Source organism: Pyricularia pennisetigena (genome assembly GCF_004337985.1).
Source record: "Pyricularia pennisetigena strain Br36 chromosome 7 map unlocalized Pyricularia_pennisetigena_Br36_Scf_8, whole genome shotgun sequence".
NCBI classification, from domain to species: Eukaryota; Fungi; Ascomycota; class Sordariomycetes; order Magnaporthales; family Pyriculariaceae; genus Pyricularia; species Pyricularia pennisetigena.
The window spans coordinates 737,306-754,190 of NW_021940920.1; the positions used below are offsets into that span (position 1 = coordinate 737,306).

Below are 16,885 nucleotides of genomic sequence, written 5' to 3' on the forward strand. Positions count from 1 at the left end.
TACCTCCCTGCGTCAGCATTTCTTGTCATGCACTTCTTTGCCAACTTTCCAACTCGGCCACCGAGCGACATCTCTGATACGGAGTTTCTTCGGTCCGGAATACCAATGGGGAGAAAAAGTAACCATAATAATAATAATAATAATAATAATAATCAAACCTCCGTGATTTTACGGGGTTGAAGAAATGCTCATCGACTTTAAGAAAAAGGGAAATGAATCCCAAAGAAGAAGTATTACATCGCAAACAAAAGCAGATCATCCCTGAGCGCCTACAGAACCATCAAGACGCAGTTTGTCAATTCCCCAGGGAGGTTCGGTAGCCCCGTCGTGGTTTATTCTGATGCTGACTGTGTGGTTCATAGCGAGCTTTCTTTTCTGGTATATCCTCTACCCCTTTTGTGTTGCTTGGCTCCCTTGGCCTAACCACTCCACTGGGCCACACCTCCACAAATTTTCCTGCAGCAGGCCCCCTTCTCGGTGTTAAACGAGATGTGACTGCCACGCGTCTTTGTTGAGAGGCGGATCCGCGTAGGCCCTTCCTGCGAAAAAAAGAAACTGAAATAAAATGGAAAACAAAGTCTCCTTGTACCTAATTTAAAGATATACGTGAACAGAACTATATCTGTTTTGTGATGGGTATCCAAGTCGGTTATGCGATAGTATTGAACAACTTGTGCTTTTCTGAAATGTTCTTTTCAGTTCAATAAACACCATTCGCTGAGCTACGACTAGATAGAAATGCTAACATTACATGTTTCCTTGTTGTTACAATCACACCAAAACCATGTGCCTCGCCACCGCCAACGGGTCTCCGCGTATATGCGGATAAATAACTGTGCAAAATGCACATATTGGCCAGAACACTGGTGAAGTCAAGGCTCGAGCCAATGGCGTACCCAGAATACTACCATGTAGTAACATGGGAATGCCCTCTGAGTCCCTGTCCGGAGTGCCCACTCCTCCTCAAGCAACAGGACTTTTGTCATGCCCAGATCTTCGGGTATGTCCTTTATAGTGTGCAACTGAGCAGAGCACCGGGATTTGGCTTGGGGGCTTGGATAAACCTTGGCTGCTGTTCCCTCGTCCATGTTCCACGCCCCTACCTTTTGTTCGTCTGCATTAGCTACCGGCTAATGTTGCTGACCAAAAGATGTGTGACCACGCTGAGATTGATGGGATAGGTATCAGAGAACCGCACGTCAATATCAGTTGGGCTTCTGTATTGATGATGCCACCGAACCATTCCGCTCCCGTTTCGTTTGGTTCAGTGAGGGTGAGGCCAACTCCGTCACCGACGACGAAATCGGCTGGCTCCAATCGGAAGTGTGAAACAAGCTACGGGGCGGGGACCGAGGTGACGACATTGCACGGCCTCGTTTTGTGTTATTGATAGCCATGCTCGTCCTCCATGAGCTTCCGACTCCGCCCGTAAGGGCTGGCACAAAAAAGAAGTCGGGTGTGATTCGACGCTTCTTGGTCGAGACCGACGTGCGACGGCCACCGGCCGCTGCTGTATTTTCAGTGCCCTTCCGCGCCGTTGGGCCGTTGTCGGCGTTAGGGGCTACTGAATCCTCTACTCTCAGGGCCTCTATAAACTCCTCTCTCATCGGGCTGAGTTCGAGACTAGTCCTTGTCGTTTCTCTTATTATATCCTTGAGCGCTTCGCTGACGGGTGCCGGCTCAGTCATGTCTCTGTAGCTGGAATCTCTCCTTAGCAACACAGGTCTGCTCTCGATATCGGTTATTTCAGGGAATTGCTCCATTCCGATTGGGTCAGATGTAAAAGCCAACCTGGAGCTTCCACTTTGATACCCCTTATCGTATGTCCCTGTCGCGTCTGCGCTTGCTTGTTGATGATGACTTTTGCGCCTGTTATGAAAACTGACTCTGTTCAGATGAGCTAGCTTCGATGCTCTGGTGTTGGAAGACGTGGCAGGATTGTCGGAGAACAGTCGTGATCCGTGTGTTGTTGAGCGCAGCAGAACCCCTCGAGCAGCCGATAAACATGCGCATAGAATGCCGACAGTAAACTCCAACACCGACCAGATTACGCTTGGGTAGTAGTCCCAAGTCGGGTCAACCACCGAGTAGCCGTAGTTGTTCAGACCTTGTAGACGCAATACACTAACAACGGATACACTGGGTAGCATTTGTCAGCGTCTGAGCTATCCGGTGAGTATGTCGAGAAAGCGATTTTGAAAGGAAAAAAGAGGGTACAAACTTACAAAGCTCCCAGACCAAACATGACGCCGATGATAATCTGCTTCCTCCGGGGCAGGTTCATTCCGTGTAACTGCGAGAGAGGCAAGTAAAGCATCCAGGCGTTTAGAATAACGCTAAGGGCACCATTGACCCATACGACTGCCTTGATGTTGATACAACTTCCGTCGCTGTGGTCTCCGTCACCAGGCCATCGAGTCCAAGTGTAACTGATGGGATTGCATTGGAATATCAGCGTCAGTATGAAGCAAAATCCGCAAGCCGCGTTGAAGATCACTGTGCTCCATAACGCGAGTCGCAGGTTCAAAAGACCACGGATACACGTCCGCTCTGATGGATCGCGGCAGAATATCCGAAGGAAGAAGAGCAAAAAAGAGGTTTTGAGCAAGGTCATGATCAGAATGTAGAGAGGCTCGAAAACGTAGATCCAGTAGCCGATGCTGTCAATCCTATTCGTTTCGAGCGTCCAAACATCTCGTCCGAGACCAGCATCAACAAGTACGTAGCCGACAATAACGTAGACGGGAACGCTCGCAACGTAGGTCATGACAAGGAAAAGGTCGTCCAGAGTCAACGAGGACACAGTCGGTCGTATTCTCAACCCTGATGAAAATGCGTCGAATATCTTGCACGAGACACGCACAACCACAGAAACAGTGGTTAGGAACAAGCCAAGCCAGCAAAGTACTCGGATGGGTGTCCCTTGGTCGCGATCAGGCTGGCCACAGACATTGTCGAGATACTTGTGCGTTTCTGAAAAAAAAAACAACGGCCGTTACCAGACAGTTTATCAGTCAGCAGAGTTTCAATGGGATGTCGCCCGGAGAGTCGAGTACACGATGGAATCGGTCAGACCAAGGTAGTTCACACACCTAAGGAATCGTAAATGCTACACAATGACCTTGAGCAGGCCTGTATAGATATCTGCATGTCCAAATTCCCACAGGCGCAAGTAGTGTTGCCGTGGGGACATTTGATGTCCCCAAGGGCGACGTGAAAACAGGGTAACTATTCATAATCTCGGTCAGTGTTTCTTTGTCTTTGACGGAAGATGCCGACACCAGGAAACGTTGTTTTTTTTCTTGTTACTTACAGAGCATGTTGGCAGCTCTGGCACCTGAACAATCTCGACCGCTGTATGGTTTTCTGCACTCAAGAGCTCATAACATGACCCAAGGCAGACGAGAGCCAAGAACAGACCTGCAAGCTGCATGTCGAAAAGACTAACAAGGCAACTTCGAGGGCATTGGTGTGAGTCTTTGAAACAGCTGGGCGAAATGTGTCATTTGTTCAAGATAAAGATCGAGACCAAGGACATGTTTGAAGAAAAGAAACAAGACTCAAGTCAGACCTTTGCCTCCACAGACTGCGAAGGTCAAACCGAGGGGGTTTGCGAGGCTTTAGAGTACGACTGACCCTGAGACTTCAGCGCCTCATGCCTTGTAGTGCCTACTTGCATCTAAAATGTGGGGTGTGGCATTCTTTCTTTTTGCCGTTGACAAGGCGTGCTGGACGCAGTAAAGGTTGGAGGCAATGTTTACCATGGCCGAGCGCGCCACCGTGCAGGCGTGGCGTCGAGCCTTTTTCTGGAGCGCCCCAGATCTCAGTGGGTATAGGGGCAAAGGGGATAGGGGGTAGCGCCGTCATCTGACATACAGGCGAGAAGATTCAGAAAAAAGACCAATGGCAGGTTGTCTAGCGGTTGCGACGACGGTTGACTCCAGCCTCCCGTTACGGGCGAGACGCTTTTAGCGCGGCGGCGTTGGACTACGGCAAGGGCGCGAGCTAAGACCTGTCAAAGTGCCTGGTTTTGAGCATTGGGCGGGCCGATACGTGTGGGAGGAATCACGCCGTCTGGTTATACTCGACCTTGTCAAGCTTGTTTGCCCACAGAGGTCCCCTGGAAGCCAATACTGCTGGTGGAACTGACCAATCAAGCTCCGAGATGTTGTGTGCGACGCAAGGGCCAAAGTTTATAATATTGTAAGACTCTCTAATCTCGGGGAAACTTCTGCGGCGACTTGTTTTAGCCTGAGTTGGAGAAGTGACAGGATCAATCATAAGTCAGGGCACATAGTTGAGTGGCTTCAGATGTAGAGAGACAGGGCACAAAGCAACGCACCTGCAAACCTTGATAGCTCAAAGGTATATGAAAAAATTGTTTATCTTTGTCCAGCAGAGCGCAAGCTGGGCAATCGTGATAGTCATGTTTGTAACAATGGTACTGAGCGTCGATCAATTGGTTCGTTGATCACACCTGCATGTGTTGACCAATCGACTGCCTGATTACCAATTGACAAAGTTTCTTAATAACCAATGCTCGATAGATCTATGGGCGGTCGTGTTTAACAAATGTGCCTGGCTGAAGGCGTAAATGTGTGTCATTTGTTACGATTGGGCGCCTGGGCGAGCTAGCATTTTTTCGAGATAGGTAGGCTTAGCGGTTGCGGCCACAAAAAAAAGTAAGTACTTAGGCAGTAAGGATGTATGGGCTGGAGCAAGCCATCTGAACAAAGCACATTTTTTTCTTTCTTTAGATTGTTAGGTGAGCAAGTGGCACGAATATGGAACCGGTCTTTGGGTTCCTGCTTTCGATTTGGCAAGATCATGATGAATGGCTGCCTGACCTCTAGCGTACACAAAACTGGGCGTCTGCTAAGGCTTCGGTATGATGATTTTCCGCTCCTTCCCAGGGCTGTTTGATTTGTGCCGGTGGGACTTTTAAAGAAAACAAATTTGACATAGAGTAGAGCCTCGCATAGGGCATCGACGATCGATTGTCCGACCAGTTTGGAAAGAGCCATTGGGGGCTTGAGGGCTTGAGGGGTATTATTGGCAGGCAGTATGGTTCTAGCAGGTCTTAAGGAAGTAAGTTCTGCCGCTACTGCTATTCTATGCGCTAATGCCGCTACTAACGTCAGCCCGTGTAGGCAGGCGCAGGCAAAAGGCACAGTTCAGTCAGTACCTAGTCTTTCCCCAGTCGTTCTGTAACCCCGCCTATGAAGGGATGCTAGCAATCTTTTTCGTGTAACCAGCCCTGATCTGGTTTGCATATTGGGTCCAACTATGATCCCAAAATTCATCATCATTCAAAACTCAAGCTTTACTCTCCCATCCTCATGTCACACCCTATCTTGTCTTCATAAGATAACAGTCTTAGCAGCCTGACCTTCACTCTTTCGACTTGATCAATCCAACACTCCCGCCCCTTACAATGATCTCCGTGCGGTTTATTGTGCGTTGGACAGGCGGCGCGACCATGAAAGCAAGCACATCATGATCATTCTTCAGCTTGCGAAGCCGGGCTTGTAAAAACGGCTGGAAGGTTCGTCCGAGATCATATGCCCACCAAGCCGCTTTGAACCTGTCATACCACGTCATATCATACCTCTACTGGTGGTTCCCGCCCCATTGTTGTATGATTCCCGTTCGGGTCATGAAGCGTTACATGTGCTGATCTCTTTGATCTCTCTTCCGTCGAACTTTTACCTTGTTCGTCATACTCAGCCTCACACGTAGAATAGTGTGCCCCAAACAGATTAATCTGGTGATCATCGCACCCTTTTTGCATTAAGAAAACAAAGGGCTCTTCATGTCTGGGGTACAGCAGTGCATGCGACAGGGGACAGTGGGGGCGGGATCCTTTGCTAACGTGAGGTTGAATCACAGAGTTAGACGCCACATCACTCGCGCCAGCCGCGCCAAGACACCGCTGATCCAACAACAGATGTGACGACAGTAACATCTCTTCCATCTGGACTTTACCAAAGAAAGTCCCATAATTACTGATAGCTAAAAAGCAATAATACAATATCGAAGAAGACAACAACCAAGTCAATCTAACAGAGTCAACCTGATTCACCACCAGAGGCCTCCCTGTATAACCCTGCTGTCAACACATAATCGCATCTTAGGAATGGAATACGACACGTGGTTGACCTTGCTCCAACGTGAATGTCCCATCAGGAGAATTCTCCGTTCACACGACAGAACAGTCTGAACACTTGCTGTGGTGGCTGCTGTTGGCGTGACACATCGCACAAGAGGTTGCCTCGGGAATATTCGGTGGGTTCGTCTTTGACTCGTTACATTGGCAGCAGTACCAGGAACCTGTCTTCCATTGTTGCTGCCTTGTTGCCCTAGAGAAAGTATGTCGTGGCGTCAGTAACTGATCCTAGTTGACAGTCACTTTACAAACTTACATGATGCTGATTTGGCTCAAAAACACAGACTTTCTTCTCGACTTGATCTCCTTGCTGTCGATGCGAGGATGATGAAGGTTATTGAGGCTAGTTAATGGTGATGGTATATATGGATTATTCTTGCTGCTTGAATCTCTTCTTTGTGTGTTTATGAGCATGCCTCTACCTTCTCTTTCTCTCCAGACTTTGGAGCATCTTCCTTCTTATACTAAAATCAGCAAGCGGCTTGTGCCGAGATACCCAGGCGCACATGAAGGAAATAACCGTTATCTTCGATACCCATCGCATTCCCAACGCATTGGGGGCACCGTAAGCCGACAGACATCACAGAGGTTGCAGTGGTACCAAGCCATCCTTTCTTCCAGAATTGGCTTGTCAATGCCCGGCCTCATTTCGGGCCTCGACACCAAGGCGAGGTGAGTCTGAAGGCGTTCGAGTACACATGCCTCGCAGCATAGGCCATTCATTAACAAGAGCTTTTCAAGTACCCGCGTGAATTGCTCAGAGCCGACGCCAATCTTTCGGAACGATGAGCTATCTTGTATACAGTTCTTTCTAGTTCTATATTTGTTCTTCAAAGTCAAGAAGCATAATCTCGGCAGCCAATAGCATACTACAACTGCGGTGACTCAAGTTTGATCCAACGTTGACATCTGTAATCCTGGCAGTATCATTGCTTTCTGTGGATTTCAAAAGTAACTTGCGAAGTGAGGTAAAAAAAAAAGCCCCCAAGATACCGATGCAAGAAAGTCCACTAGGGAGACACCCTCTGCAGACACAGCACCGATGCCTTTGGAGGCCGATTTTGGAAACACTCATAACACATCAAGACACCGCAACTGCCTCAGCCAGGAAGCCAAGGCTTGTGAATGAATCCATTTCGGATACAACCACGTCCCAAAATGAAGTATTGGTCCTTTAAAGACATGAGCCAGTGAGAATTGATGCAGACCGACCAACCCCTAGACGCGGGACGCGCGATGCAGGTGCATCAAGACGGTGCACCGACTTTCACATTCGTGTTATCTTGATATTCTAGAACAAAACTGGCGAGGCCAAGCTCACCTGTTTCCGGCCGAATATGGCACAGCGGCATGCGGGAACAAGGAGGCTGCTGCAGGCTTCCAGGGACCTTCTATGACAGCACCAAAGTTGACTGCTGACCTTGCCCTCCTTTCATGGCACAGAAAGACCCGAATCGATGGCAACGACGATCTTTCCTGGTTCCAGCTTAACATAGCCTCTTTAAGATCACCGAGCCTTGGGTCGGTTTCGTTTGGCAGCAAGAGGTACTGACTACCTCTTGGAGTATGCATGCACTTTCCCACAGGGGCCCACCCATACACAAGTTTGCGGTATGTCGCCCGCATGCTTCTCCAGCCTTGCCATCGAGTTATGGAGCCCTGGGCCACCACATGCGCGGCCAGCTGGCTATGCAAGCCGCGTGTTCTACTCAGTGCCTATTTTGAGCAGTTGCGGTTCTTGCTCGGGCATGGTAACTAGGCTCGCTGGCGGCCGCGGGGGCCATATCCGAGCAAGTCAGCCAGAGGGAACCAAGATGTCAGTAAGCGCCGGTGAGATAGTTACAATTAGCTTGTTGCACACACGCTTTATCCAAGTTTGGCGTGCAATGGAACCTCAAAACCGATCGCATCCTGGGTCTCCAGGTTCCACGCAACCCCGTGCATTTCCCCTGTAGTGACAGCCCGCTTTGTAACACACAAATAGACAACTGAAGGATAACCGAGATGAACATGACTTGTTGTCCGGAACTTCCAATCTTCGTTGTAAAGTAGCCACTCAGTGACTCAGGGGCCCAGCTCGCATCTCAATCCACTTCTGTTGCCTCTTTTTCTCCTCCCCCCCTCCCCCCCCCCCCTCCCCACCCTCTCCCTTCTCTGGTCAATGGGACTCGGGCCCAGCAGAATGGTATGTAGCGATTGCGCTAACCCCCTAACGACACTAGAAAACTTTTTCTTCGCAGTCTTGCGTTCCCCAGGGTAACAGCCAATTCGTGAAGAAAGGTGGAAAGGTGGTATAGACGGGCAGGCCAGTGAGAAGCCTAGGTTGGCTGTGGTGCGATTTGTTGCGGCTCTGCGGGAAAAACTGCGAGGAAAAGCCTGATTTGTCGGGGGTGGGGGGTTGGACGGGCAGGCAGATTGGGTAGGAAGTTCTTCTGTTTTTTTTTTTTTTCTTCTTCTTTTTCTCCTTGTGGTCTTTGTCCCCTCCTTAATCGAACCAATCAGCTCCGTCTTCTAGACCAATAGAACCTTCAGAATTCATTGCTGCAGCCCTCGCACCCCTTAGTTTTAGTATTTTAGCCAATGGCGTCTGGCACCCCCAAAAAAAAAAATAGCTTTTGCAGCTGACGTGGGCCACCATGTCCTCCGTTGAAGACGTGTGAATTTTCACGTTTGTCACGAGGCCTGGGAATCTTGTCAATCAGTCGGTTAGCAGCAGGCAGAAGCCAACGAAAGCAACACTCTATTCGTGACCAGAGTGACAAAGAAGACGCGACAATCCGCTTGCAGACGAGCGGGGGTTCAACGCCATCCGGTTTATCTGAATAAAAAATTCGGAACTGTATTAGAACTGAAAGACTCTGCCCTTCGATGCTTCCCCCAACCCAGAGACGCCTAGGCCAAAAGATAAAAGAAAACTTGGAGAAACCACGTTTAGGGAAATAGTGAGCAGTAAAAGCAGAAACTAAGAGATAGTTTAATGAAACGCAAACGACCGTCATCCCCCCTCCCCAAACTCCCCCTCGATGTTATCGTACATGATTCCTTCCCCACCCTATATCATCAATCCTCCCAGGTCCTCCGGGGATTGGGTTATGTTGTCCTCTGTAGATAGTTGTTGTAAATATATGTAAAGGATCCCAGAGTGTGGCCATGGCTAAGGTTTCTCCTGATGCCATGTTTCACAAGCATGAAGCATTGACCAGCTGGATGCAGCAACGGTCTTGAGACTGGTCAATGGTAGATAGAAGACCATAGGAGGCAAACACTTTGTTTGCTTGTTCCAGAAACATGCTGCGGGTTCTCGTTCGCATGTAACAAAGGCGTAGGCGTAAAATGGCAACCTCAAAAAGGCCGCCCTGTAAAAAAAAGGTCAAGTCCACATCGCAAACCTGACATGTCCACGCGCAGACATGTGTAAAAAATACAAAAGAGTAACCAGTCCGAATAATATTCCCCTGTATTTCTTCAATCATTCATCATTGGGGACGAGGCGGACCTGGTTGAGCGCTCTAGAAATCTCCATTGCCTTCCTTCCAGGTCTGGGTGGCGACGTCACATTGGAGATGCGGGAAACCGCTGGTCTGGCAGTCTCGCGCACGGGGCTGTCAGGAACATCATATTGCTGTGTCAGATCGTTCGAGGAGCTGGCCTTTTTGAGAAAACTTGACAGAGTCGACTGTCGGCCTGATGTTTTTCCTTGCTTGGCCTTGCCGAGCAGTGTGCCTGTCGACTTGCGACGTGGCACTGACTTCAAAATCCCAGAGCCAGCCTTGGGCTTGAGCGCAGAAACAGCAGTGTCAACTGTCGTTGTGGCCTCGAGAGCCTTGGCGGTTGGCTTCCTCGTCCGCGGTGAAGGCTCGCGCCTCTGTACCACCTCACCCTTGCCGGCCTTTTTGCGTGATGCTGGTGTAGAAGTGGCAGTTTTCTTGGCCTGCTTCTTCGCTTTTGGAGAGGCAGTGGGTGTGGAAGTCTCTTCTGCTTGTGCAGCGGCCACAATTGTAGCCTTTGTCTTGCTGGTAGACTTCTTGGCAGTTGTCGATTTGGCTGCCAACTTAGGGGTGTGCTTTTTGCCGCCGACCAGGGCTGATACGGCCGCTGCCTTGCCCTTGGTCATCTTCTTGGTAGGTGTCTTCTTGGTGACTTTGGCGGCCTTGGTAAGGAGCGCCGAGGTGGTGGCACGTCGAGCAGTTGGCTTGTTGACGCCACTGGCTGGTGCTGACAGAGTATCGTTTTCGGCGTTGACTGTGATGGATGATACGCTGCGCTTCACAATCTTGGAGGCGGTCTTGGCGCCTTTAGCGACCTTGAGTCCGGCATTGGAGATGGAGCGCTTCACTGCGACCTTTATCTTGCGTTTCTTGGCTGGACTGGCAGCCGTTTTCTCGTCATCCGCAGTGCCGTGCAAAAGCTCCTTAAGCTTGCGCTTGCTTGCCTTAACGGTGGCCTTCACCGTTTGCTTCTTAGAAGGTGGTGAGTTCTTCCCCTTGCCAGCTCCGTTGGCCTTGGCCGCTTTGTCATTACGAGTTCGGGGTCCCAGGACACCACGGCAGTTGTCACTGCCGCACAAGCACTTCTGGACGTTCTTAGCAGAGAACGGGTCAAAATTGTAGTCGTAGGTCAGCTCCTCGCCTGTCATGATAGGATTGTCGCCGGCGAAGAGGGCCATCCTTGGCTTCCCGCAGACAATCCATTTAATCATTCTACAGTTGGGTGAGCACGAATGATTCACGAATCTTGCAATGCTACCAGTAGTAGCATCCAAGATCATGTTTTGGTCAAACGACATGAGATAATACGCCTATATCAAGCGGAAAATGTAGTTAATATGTCAGTCGGAGTTCAGAAAAAATATTATCACGTGAGGGCCTTTTTGTCCCAACCTCCATGGCTAGAGCTGAGATTGCAAATACCAAACAAGGAGATGGAGGGGTCGTACGAGGAGGGGTCGTGGCTTGTGACAAGGAAACATACCTCATTGTCCTTGTAAACCTCATTCATGCGGCGCTCACATTCCTCCTCCGTAATGATTTCGCCGGCGTACTCCATAATGATCTGGCCAGGCTCAAAACACCTGCTAGCTCGTACACCAAAGCCGCGCGGGCCTGTGTGAACAACCTCGACGCCCACGCGATAGCTGCCGCCCTTCTTGGTACGATCCTGCAAGTCCTGAAATGCCCGGTTTTGGCAGTGTTCGCGGCCGACGTTGCAGTTTGTGTCGTTGCATTCGTACAGGACTGAGCGGTTGAGGCAGTCCTCTCCGCAACCATCATCCTTGGTGCATACGCATGTAGAGCGATTATCAAAGTAGTAGTTCTTTTTCCACAGAGACAACGATTCTCCAACGAAACGACCTGCACGTTTATTAGTCGACCAAAGCACAAAGAGGCCAGCCAGAATCTAATGCAATTCGTCGTGGTGACTGATCATCTTTTGTGAACTTACTCTTGGTTATTTTGCGCCACTCTTTGGGCTTTGGCTGATCCGCCAAAGGGTGGCAAACGTCGTATGGTAGTTTAAAGTCCCTCCCCTTCACCAGGGTGCGAAGGCCATTGTACATGGGCAATGGCAAAGCCTTGTTCTTCGGGGCAGGCTTTCCGAGGAATGGGATCTTGGCCATGGCAGTCTTTTCTTCCTTAGTTAGGGTCTTGGTGACATCTTCAACTGTCTGGCCGGCGTAAAGACCCTTCTCTAGCCACTTCTTCTGGCGTTTTGGAGGGGGCATCGTTGGAGGGCCTTCGAGGGCAGCTTGCTCATCTTCAGCTTCGACCTTGGAGTTATCGTCGGTGGCTTCCGATGCTTTCCTGTCCACCTGCGCCGCCGCGGCCTGGGCCTTTTCTCCCTTGGTCACGGTCACGAGGTTCGCCTTGCCCTTGAAAACTGCATCAGCGGCAGCTTTGGCCGCATCAGCGGCCTCGACCGACTCATAGTACTTTCCATTTGCCCAGATACTCGTGATAACCGGCTTCTCCTCTACCTTTGCAAACTCCTTCGTGTCCGCCAGCCGCTTCAGCTCCCGGGTCATGGAGTGGGACTGCTCGAAAGACTTGCGCGCGCGGGGTTTCATGGATGCCAATTGCTCAGTCAAACTGCTGGAAACAGGGCCTGAGAGGCGTGTCGACCTCCGCGAGAGCACAGATGTGCTGAAAGCACGCGCAAGTGTCTTGATCTTGCTGCCCGAGGGTTGAGGTTTTTGTGGAGGTTGTTTTGCGCGCAGCGAACGAGCGCTTTTTGGTGTGGGAATCTGGTCCATAGACCAATCCATATCGAGGGCCTCAATGCCATCCTGTACCAATTCGCCCGGTTTTTCAGAGCTCCCTTCCGAGGCGTGGCTGCCGTCCCCTGCCAGAGACGCGCCTGCAGTGGTGCGTCTCCTCCTATCCACGACATTGTCTCCTTTCGATCGGCGATGTCCGTGATGCGCAGTTCCACTCAGTTTTGCAAGGTTATATATGACAGGTTCCGAGTGCCGAGAGCGGCGCGGGCGCGTTGGAGTATTATCCTCATGAGACGGCTCAGTTCGAGAGGTCTCAGAAGGCAATGTCAGATCCGTGTCAGCGTCTGCGGTGTCAGCACAAGAGGTGGCGACTATGACAGTGGCAGAAGCTGCGGCAGGCTTCTCAAGCAGGGCAATGACAGACTCGATCTCGGGCTTCGGCGTATCGTTTGCGAGGTCTCCGCTGTCGGAGATGCTGGTTGGGGGTGTTGAGCTGAAGGACGCGGGATTCGAGCTCGAGTCTGTGGGCAAGCCGCCAACGAAGCTCGAGTCTGAAGGAAGCGCGGCCATGACGGCGGGCGAAACGCGCACGAGCCAAATCGAATCGAATCAAGTTGAAATACGTCGATAGCAAAGAGTTAGATGACGCGTCTAGATGTACGAATGGAATGGTGGAAGACAGGGAAAGATAACGAGTGTCACAAACGCGACAGTAGTCTTGGCGGGTTTGTGTTTAAGAGAGTGGAGAGACTGGAGCGGAAACGTCAAAAAGTAGGATGGAAGGAATGACCCGGTCCAAGAAAAAAAAAACAGAAATGCAAGCGACCAGCAAGAAACAATTAAAGCGCCTATGCAGTGCTAAATCCAAGCTCGAATGGGATTAGAAAAGGGAAAGACGGAGAAAAGAAGAAAAAATGGATTCAGCAGTCGTAGTGCTAACACGGGTCAATGCAGCATCTTTTTTGTCGTTGCAAGCGACGACGGTCGGTTTCGCCGTAGCTCTTTTGGGGGTGGGTTGATTGGTTGGTTGGGTCGGTTGGTGGACAAAAAGTGAAGTGTCCGCGTCGTGGTTGGGAGTTGCCTTATTTTATTGTATTTATTTTTATTTTAGGGGGGCACTCGATAGTCCGTAGTAAAAAGCGGACTCTTGTCTTTGTCTAACTGTTTGGGCCCAAGTTGAGGGGGGTTACCTACCTATTTAAGAGAGAGAAGGAGTACTTGACGCCAGGGTTTGACCAATGACGGGGATGCAGACCACAGATAAATAAAGCAAGGTAGGGAAGGACCTGACTTACCGACCTAGAGCAAAGTTAAACACGGGCTGCACGACCTTGAAGATGCAGTGCTGCGTAGGCGCAGGAAGATAGATAATTTGCTTTTATGTCTAGTCTACCCTTCAACTCAACATGTGCTTTGTGTGCCTAGCTCGATATACATGCATCTTCCTAGACTCTGTCTTGTTGATCGGTGGGGACGCGAATCCCCATTTACCTAGATAAAATGATAAAATAATAATACTAATAAAACGCATTTTTTTGATCTTGTTGTTATTATCGTCACATTGTGTAGGTACCTGAGGTTTCTTCAGCAGGAGTCGTGCTGATATCGAGCGGATCCCCCCTGTTCAGCTGCCAATCACCCTAGCCCCACGGAACAGGTGCCCCCTACTTGTTCATGTTCATATCGGATTGAGTTTGCTTCGGTTCAGGAAAATTTTGCCAGGCACGCGAGTGTGATTCATCAAGTATGCAATGCTCTTCCAAGCCCAGATTACTTGAGTGTACCGTAATAGATGGGCACTTGGTTTGTATGGTCTTTCCTTATATTCAGTAAGCAGTACGTTGGATGCTGGGATATGAGGCAAAAGCTGGTAGAATCATGTTTCAAATGGGTGAATCTGTAAACCCGGCGGCGGCTGTCAAACCTGACATGTGTTTGGAGCAAAGCCTGCGACCTGATGTAGATGGAAAGCAGTGGGAGTAGGAGTAGTTGCCTAGACGAGACCCTCATCCAGTGGTTTCCCGGGACTCTCGAGGAAGGCTTATTTTGTCTGTGTTCCACGTTGAATCTTGGAATCACCAGTATCCCAAATCCCCACAGAATCAAATTGGACTTGAAGAGCATTTCTAGGTGTGGACTATTTAGTATTTACAGTCTATTACCAGCAGGACATCTAATAGACCTAGTGTTAATGTTAAGTTGTCTACACCTTCCAAGGAGTTCTCACGTTGATGTCGGTCAGATTTTGAGTGTCCATGAACACCAACAAAGCGAGCTGTGACGAGCCCATTGTTTTGGTTTCAAGTTGCCAATTGAATCCTGGTTTAAAAAAAAACCAGATATATAAGTGGTTGGAGTACAAAACTCTGCATGTGCAGAGGGAGCGACGCCCAAGTTCTCGATGCTTGTGCATTCTGCCAGTGTCTGCCTCATGTCATGGCAAAAAAAAAACCCCCGCTATCGACTGTCAACACTCCGCCTCTGATACCCCATTTTCACAAGTATTAGTGTTTACGCTTTTTCACCATTGGGTTAAATAGTCAACTAATCCCTCGAACTGGACCCTTTCGCTTCAGTTCAATGTTTGTCTCGTCATCGATCGGGAAATACTATAGACTGTTGCTTCAATCACTAGTAATTCCAGACCTAGATCCCTCGATTCCTCTTTGGCCGCCCTCTAGATGCAGTGGACCAACCAAGCTGAGCATCATGTCTTTCGCTCCTCGTATGGTTGAAAACAATAATCTTGACTTGTCATGTTACCGTTACAAAGAAAACATTCAGGCCCTGAAACGCGAAGTCGATACGAAACAATGGCCACAGGGATTATACTCAAGTTTGATATTGGAAGCATACTGCCATCATGGATGTTAACAGGCCTCCTTCCCATAAAAGAAATACGAGAAAGTATTAAGCCCTGGCCCTTGGTTACAAGGAGGTTCTAGTGTCCTGGCAACTACAAGATCAACTGCAGGATCACGCAGTGAACAGTTGTTAGTGCTACCTCTGAGCCGAAGAGGGTCTGGAAAACCCCATAAGAGGCTAAAATAGAGAGCAGGAATTTATTCTTTAGAACGGATTTGAAGTTGGTACAATTGAGAGTAATGTCTCCGCAACTCACCTACGCTTGGTAGCATCGTTCACTCAATGTAGCTGATTATGCACCTATATGGCCCGTTGTTTGCGATTATGGTCTATTCAAGTCAATGGAAAGACTAGACTGGCTTATATGGTGATCAGTGTGAGTCGATTTGATCGCGAAGAAGTAGCTTTGAATCTGTTTTGTGTTGATCTACAACGCAGTCAGTCATTTTGGATTGGTGAGTTGGTTGATGCAAAAATTCAATCGTTTCCCCATAGATGGGTTGGCTGTAACATCAAGGCCTCAAGGACCAGCGAGGTCTGTGAGATTCGCAATAGTATAAACAAACAAACAAACAAGCTCCTGCTAAACAACATAATGTACTTGGTAGCACTAATCTCAGTTTCGAAGGACACAATACAATCCAGGCTATAAACCTGCCATTGATATCGCAGTTCTAGCAGAGACGAGCTTTGTATGTAGTCCGGTTGCAAGGTAATTTACAAGGTACCTTCCGCTGGAGAAACAGCCGAGTAATACAACAGCATTTGACACGCGCTGACGACCCGCGCAGTCTTGCTTGATTCCCTGTTGGCCCACTTCCCATCCCGCTATTGCATCAGGCACATTCGGCAAGTGGGTCCGGCGGTGAACCGAATTCTGCCCCTATCAAAACGTGGGGTCGTCCGAACGTTGACGATCCGAAGCTTTGTTTGTCTTGGGAAGCTTCCCGTCCAACAGCTGTTACTAGGTACCTTGAGAGGTTCGTGGATGCGCAATCCGACTCAGGCAACTGCCACATTGCGCTAAACAGCTCTTACGAACCATCGGCTAACGCGCCAACCCCCGAGTTTCGCAAAAACACAAATCCTCCGTCGATTATACCCAATCACAACCGCCCATCAACCTCTCTCCCTCTTTCCTCCCTTTCAGAAATACACAGAAAACATGGCCGACCGGCCACACCGAGGCGGAGGCGGCGGCGGCGGCAACCGGGGTAACTACCGGGGACGCGGCGGGGGTGACCGCGGCGGTCGCGGCGGCCGAGGCGGCGACCACCACGGCGGCAAGAACAACGACCAGCAGGGCGAGCGCGAGCGGCCAAAGAAGGAAAACATCCTGGACCTGGCGAAGTACATGGACAAGGAGGTGCAGGTCAAGTTCAACGGCGGGCGCGAGGGTGAGTTGTGGGAGAAATGCGCCTGGGGGTGCAAAAAAAGATATACTGACACCCATCGTTGCGCGCGTTTGCAGTCACTGGAACTCTAAAGGGCTACGATGCGCTCATGAACTTGGTACTGGATGAGGTCAAGGAGACCATGCGAGGTACGTTCTGTTCCCCGCTCGAGGAATATGCAGGAGACTTTGGCGCAAGGACTTCTCAAGCAACCGCTTCAGATTCTTGGGGGGCTCTTGCGCGTAA

At 49.8% G+C, this 16,885-nt stretch overlaps 3 protein-coding genes across 3 annotated transcripts; 1 reads left to right on the forward strand and 2 right to left on the reverse strand.

Moving 5' to 3' along the window:
* Nucleotides 1-1,205: 1,205 nt before the first annotated feature.
* Nucleotides 1,206-3,433, reverse strand: PpBr36_09335 (uncharacterized protein; the record flags this gene model as incomplete). The annotated part of the gene is made up of 4 exons (XM_029896456.1): nt 1,206-2,139; nt 2,226-2,973; nt 3,093-3,228; nt 3,314-3,433. The coding sequence occupies 4 exons, from the start codon at nt 3,431-3,433 to the stop codon at nt 1,206-1,208; spliced, it is 1,938 nt and encodes a 645-aa protein (XP_029744940.1).
* A 6,202-nt stretch (nt 3,434-9,635) lies between these two features.
* Nucleotides 9,636-12,950, reverse strand: PpBr36_09336 (uncharacterized protein; the record flags this gene model as incomplete). The annotated part of the gene is made up of 3 exons (XM_029896457.1): nt 9,636-10,964; nt 11,138-11,517; nt 11,609-12,950. The coding sequence occupies 3 exons, from the start codon at nt 12,948-12,950 to the stop codon at nt 9,636-9,638; spliced, it is 3,051 nt and encodes a 1,016-aa protein (XP_029744908.1).
* Nucleotides 12,951-16,410: 3,460 nt separating this feature from the next.
* On the forward strand, nt 16,411-16,885 carry PpBr36_09337 (uncharacterized protein; the record flags this gene model as incomplete). Its single annotated transcript, XM_029896458.1, has 3 exons — nt 16,411-16,642; nt 16,717-16,788; nt 16,812-16,885. The coding sequence occupies 3 exons, from the start codon at nt 16,411-16,413 to the stop codon at nt 16,883-16,885; spliced, it is 378 nt and encodes a 125-aa protein (XP_029744905.1).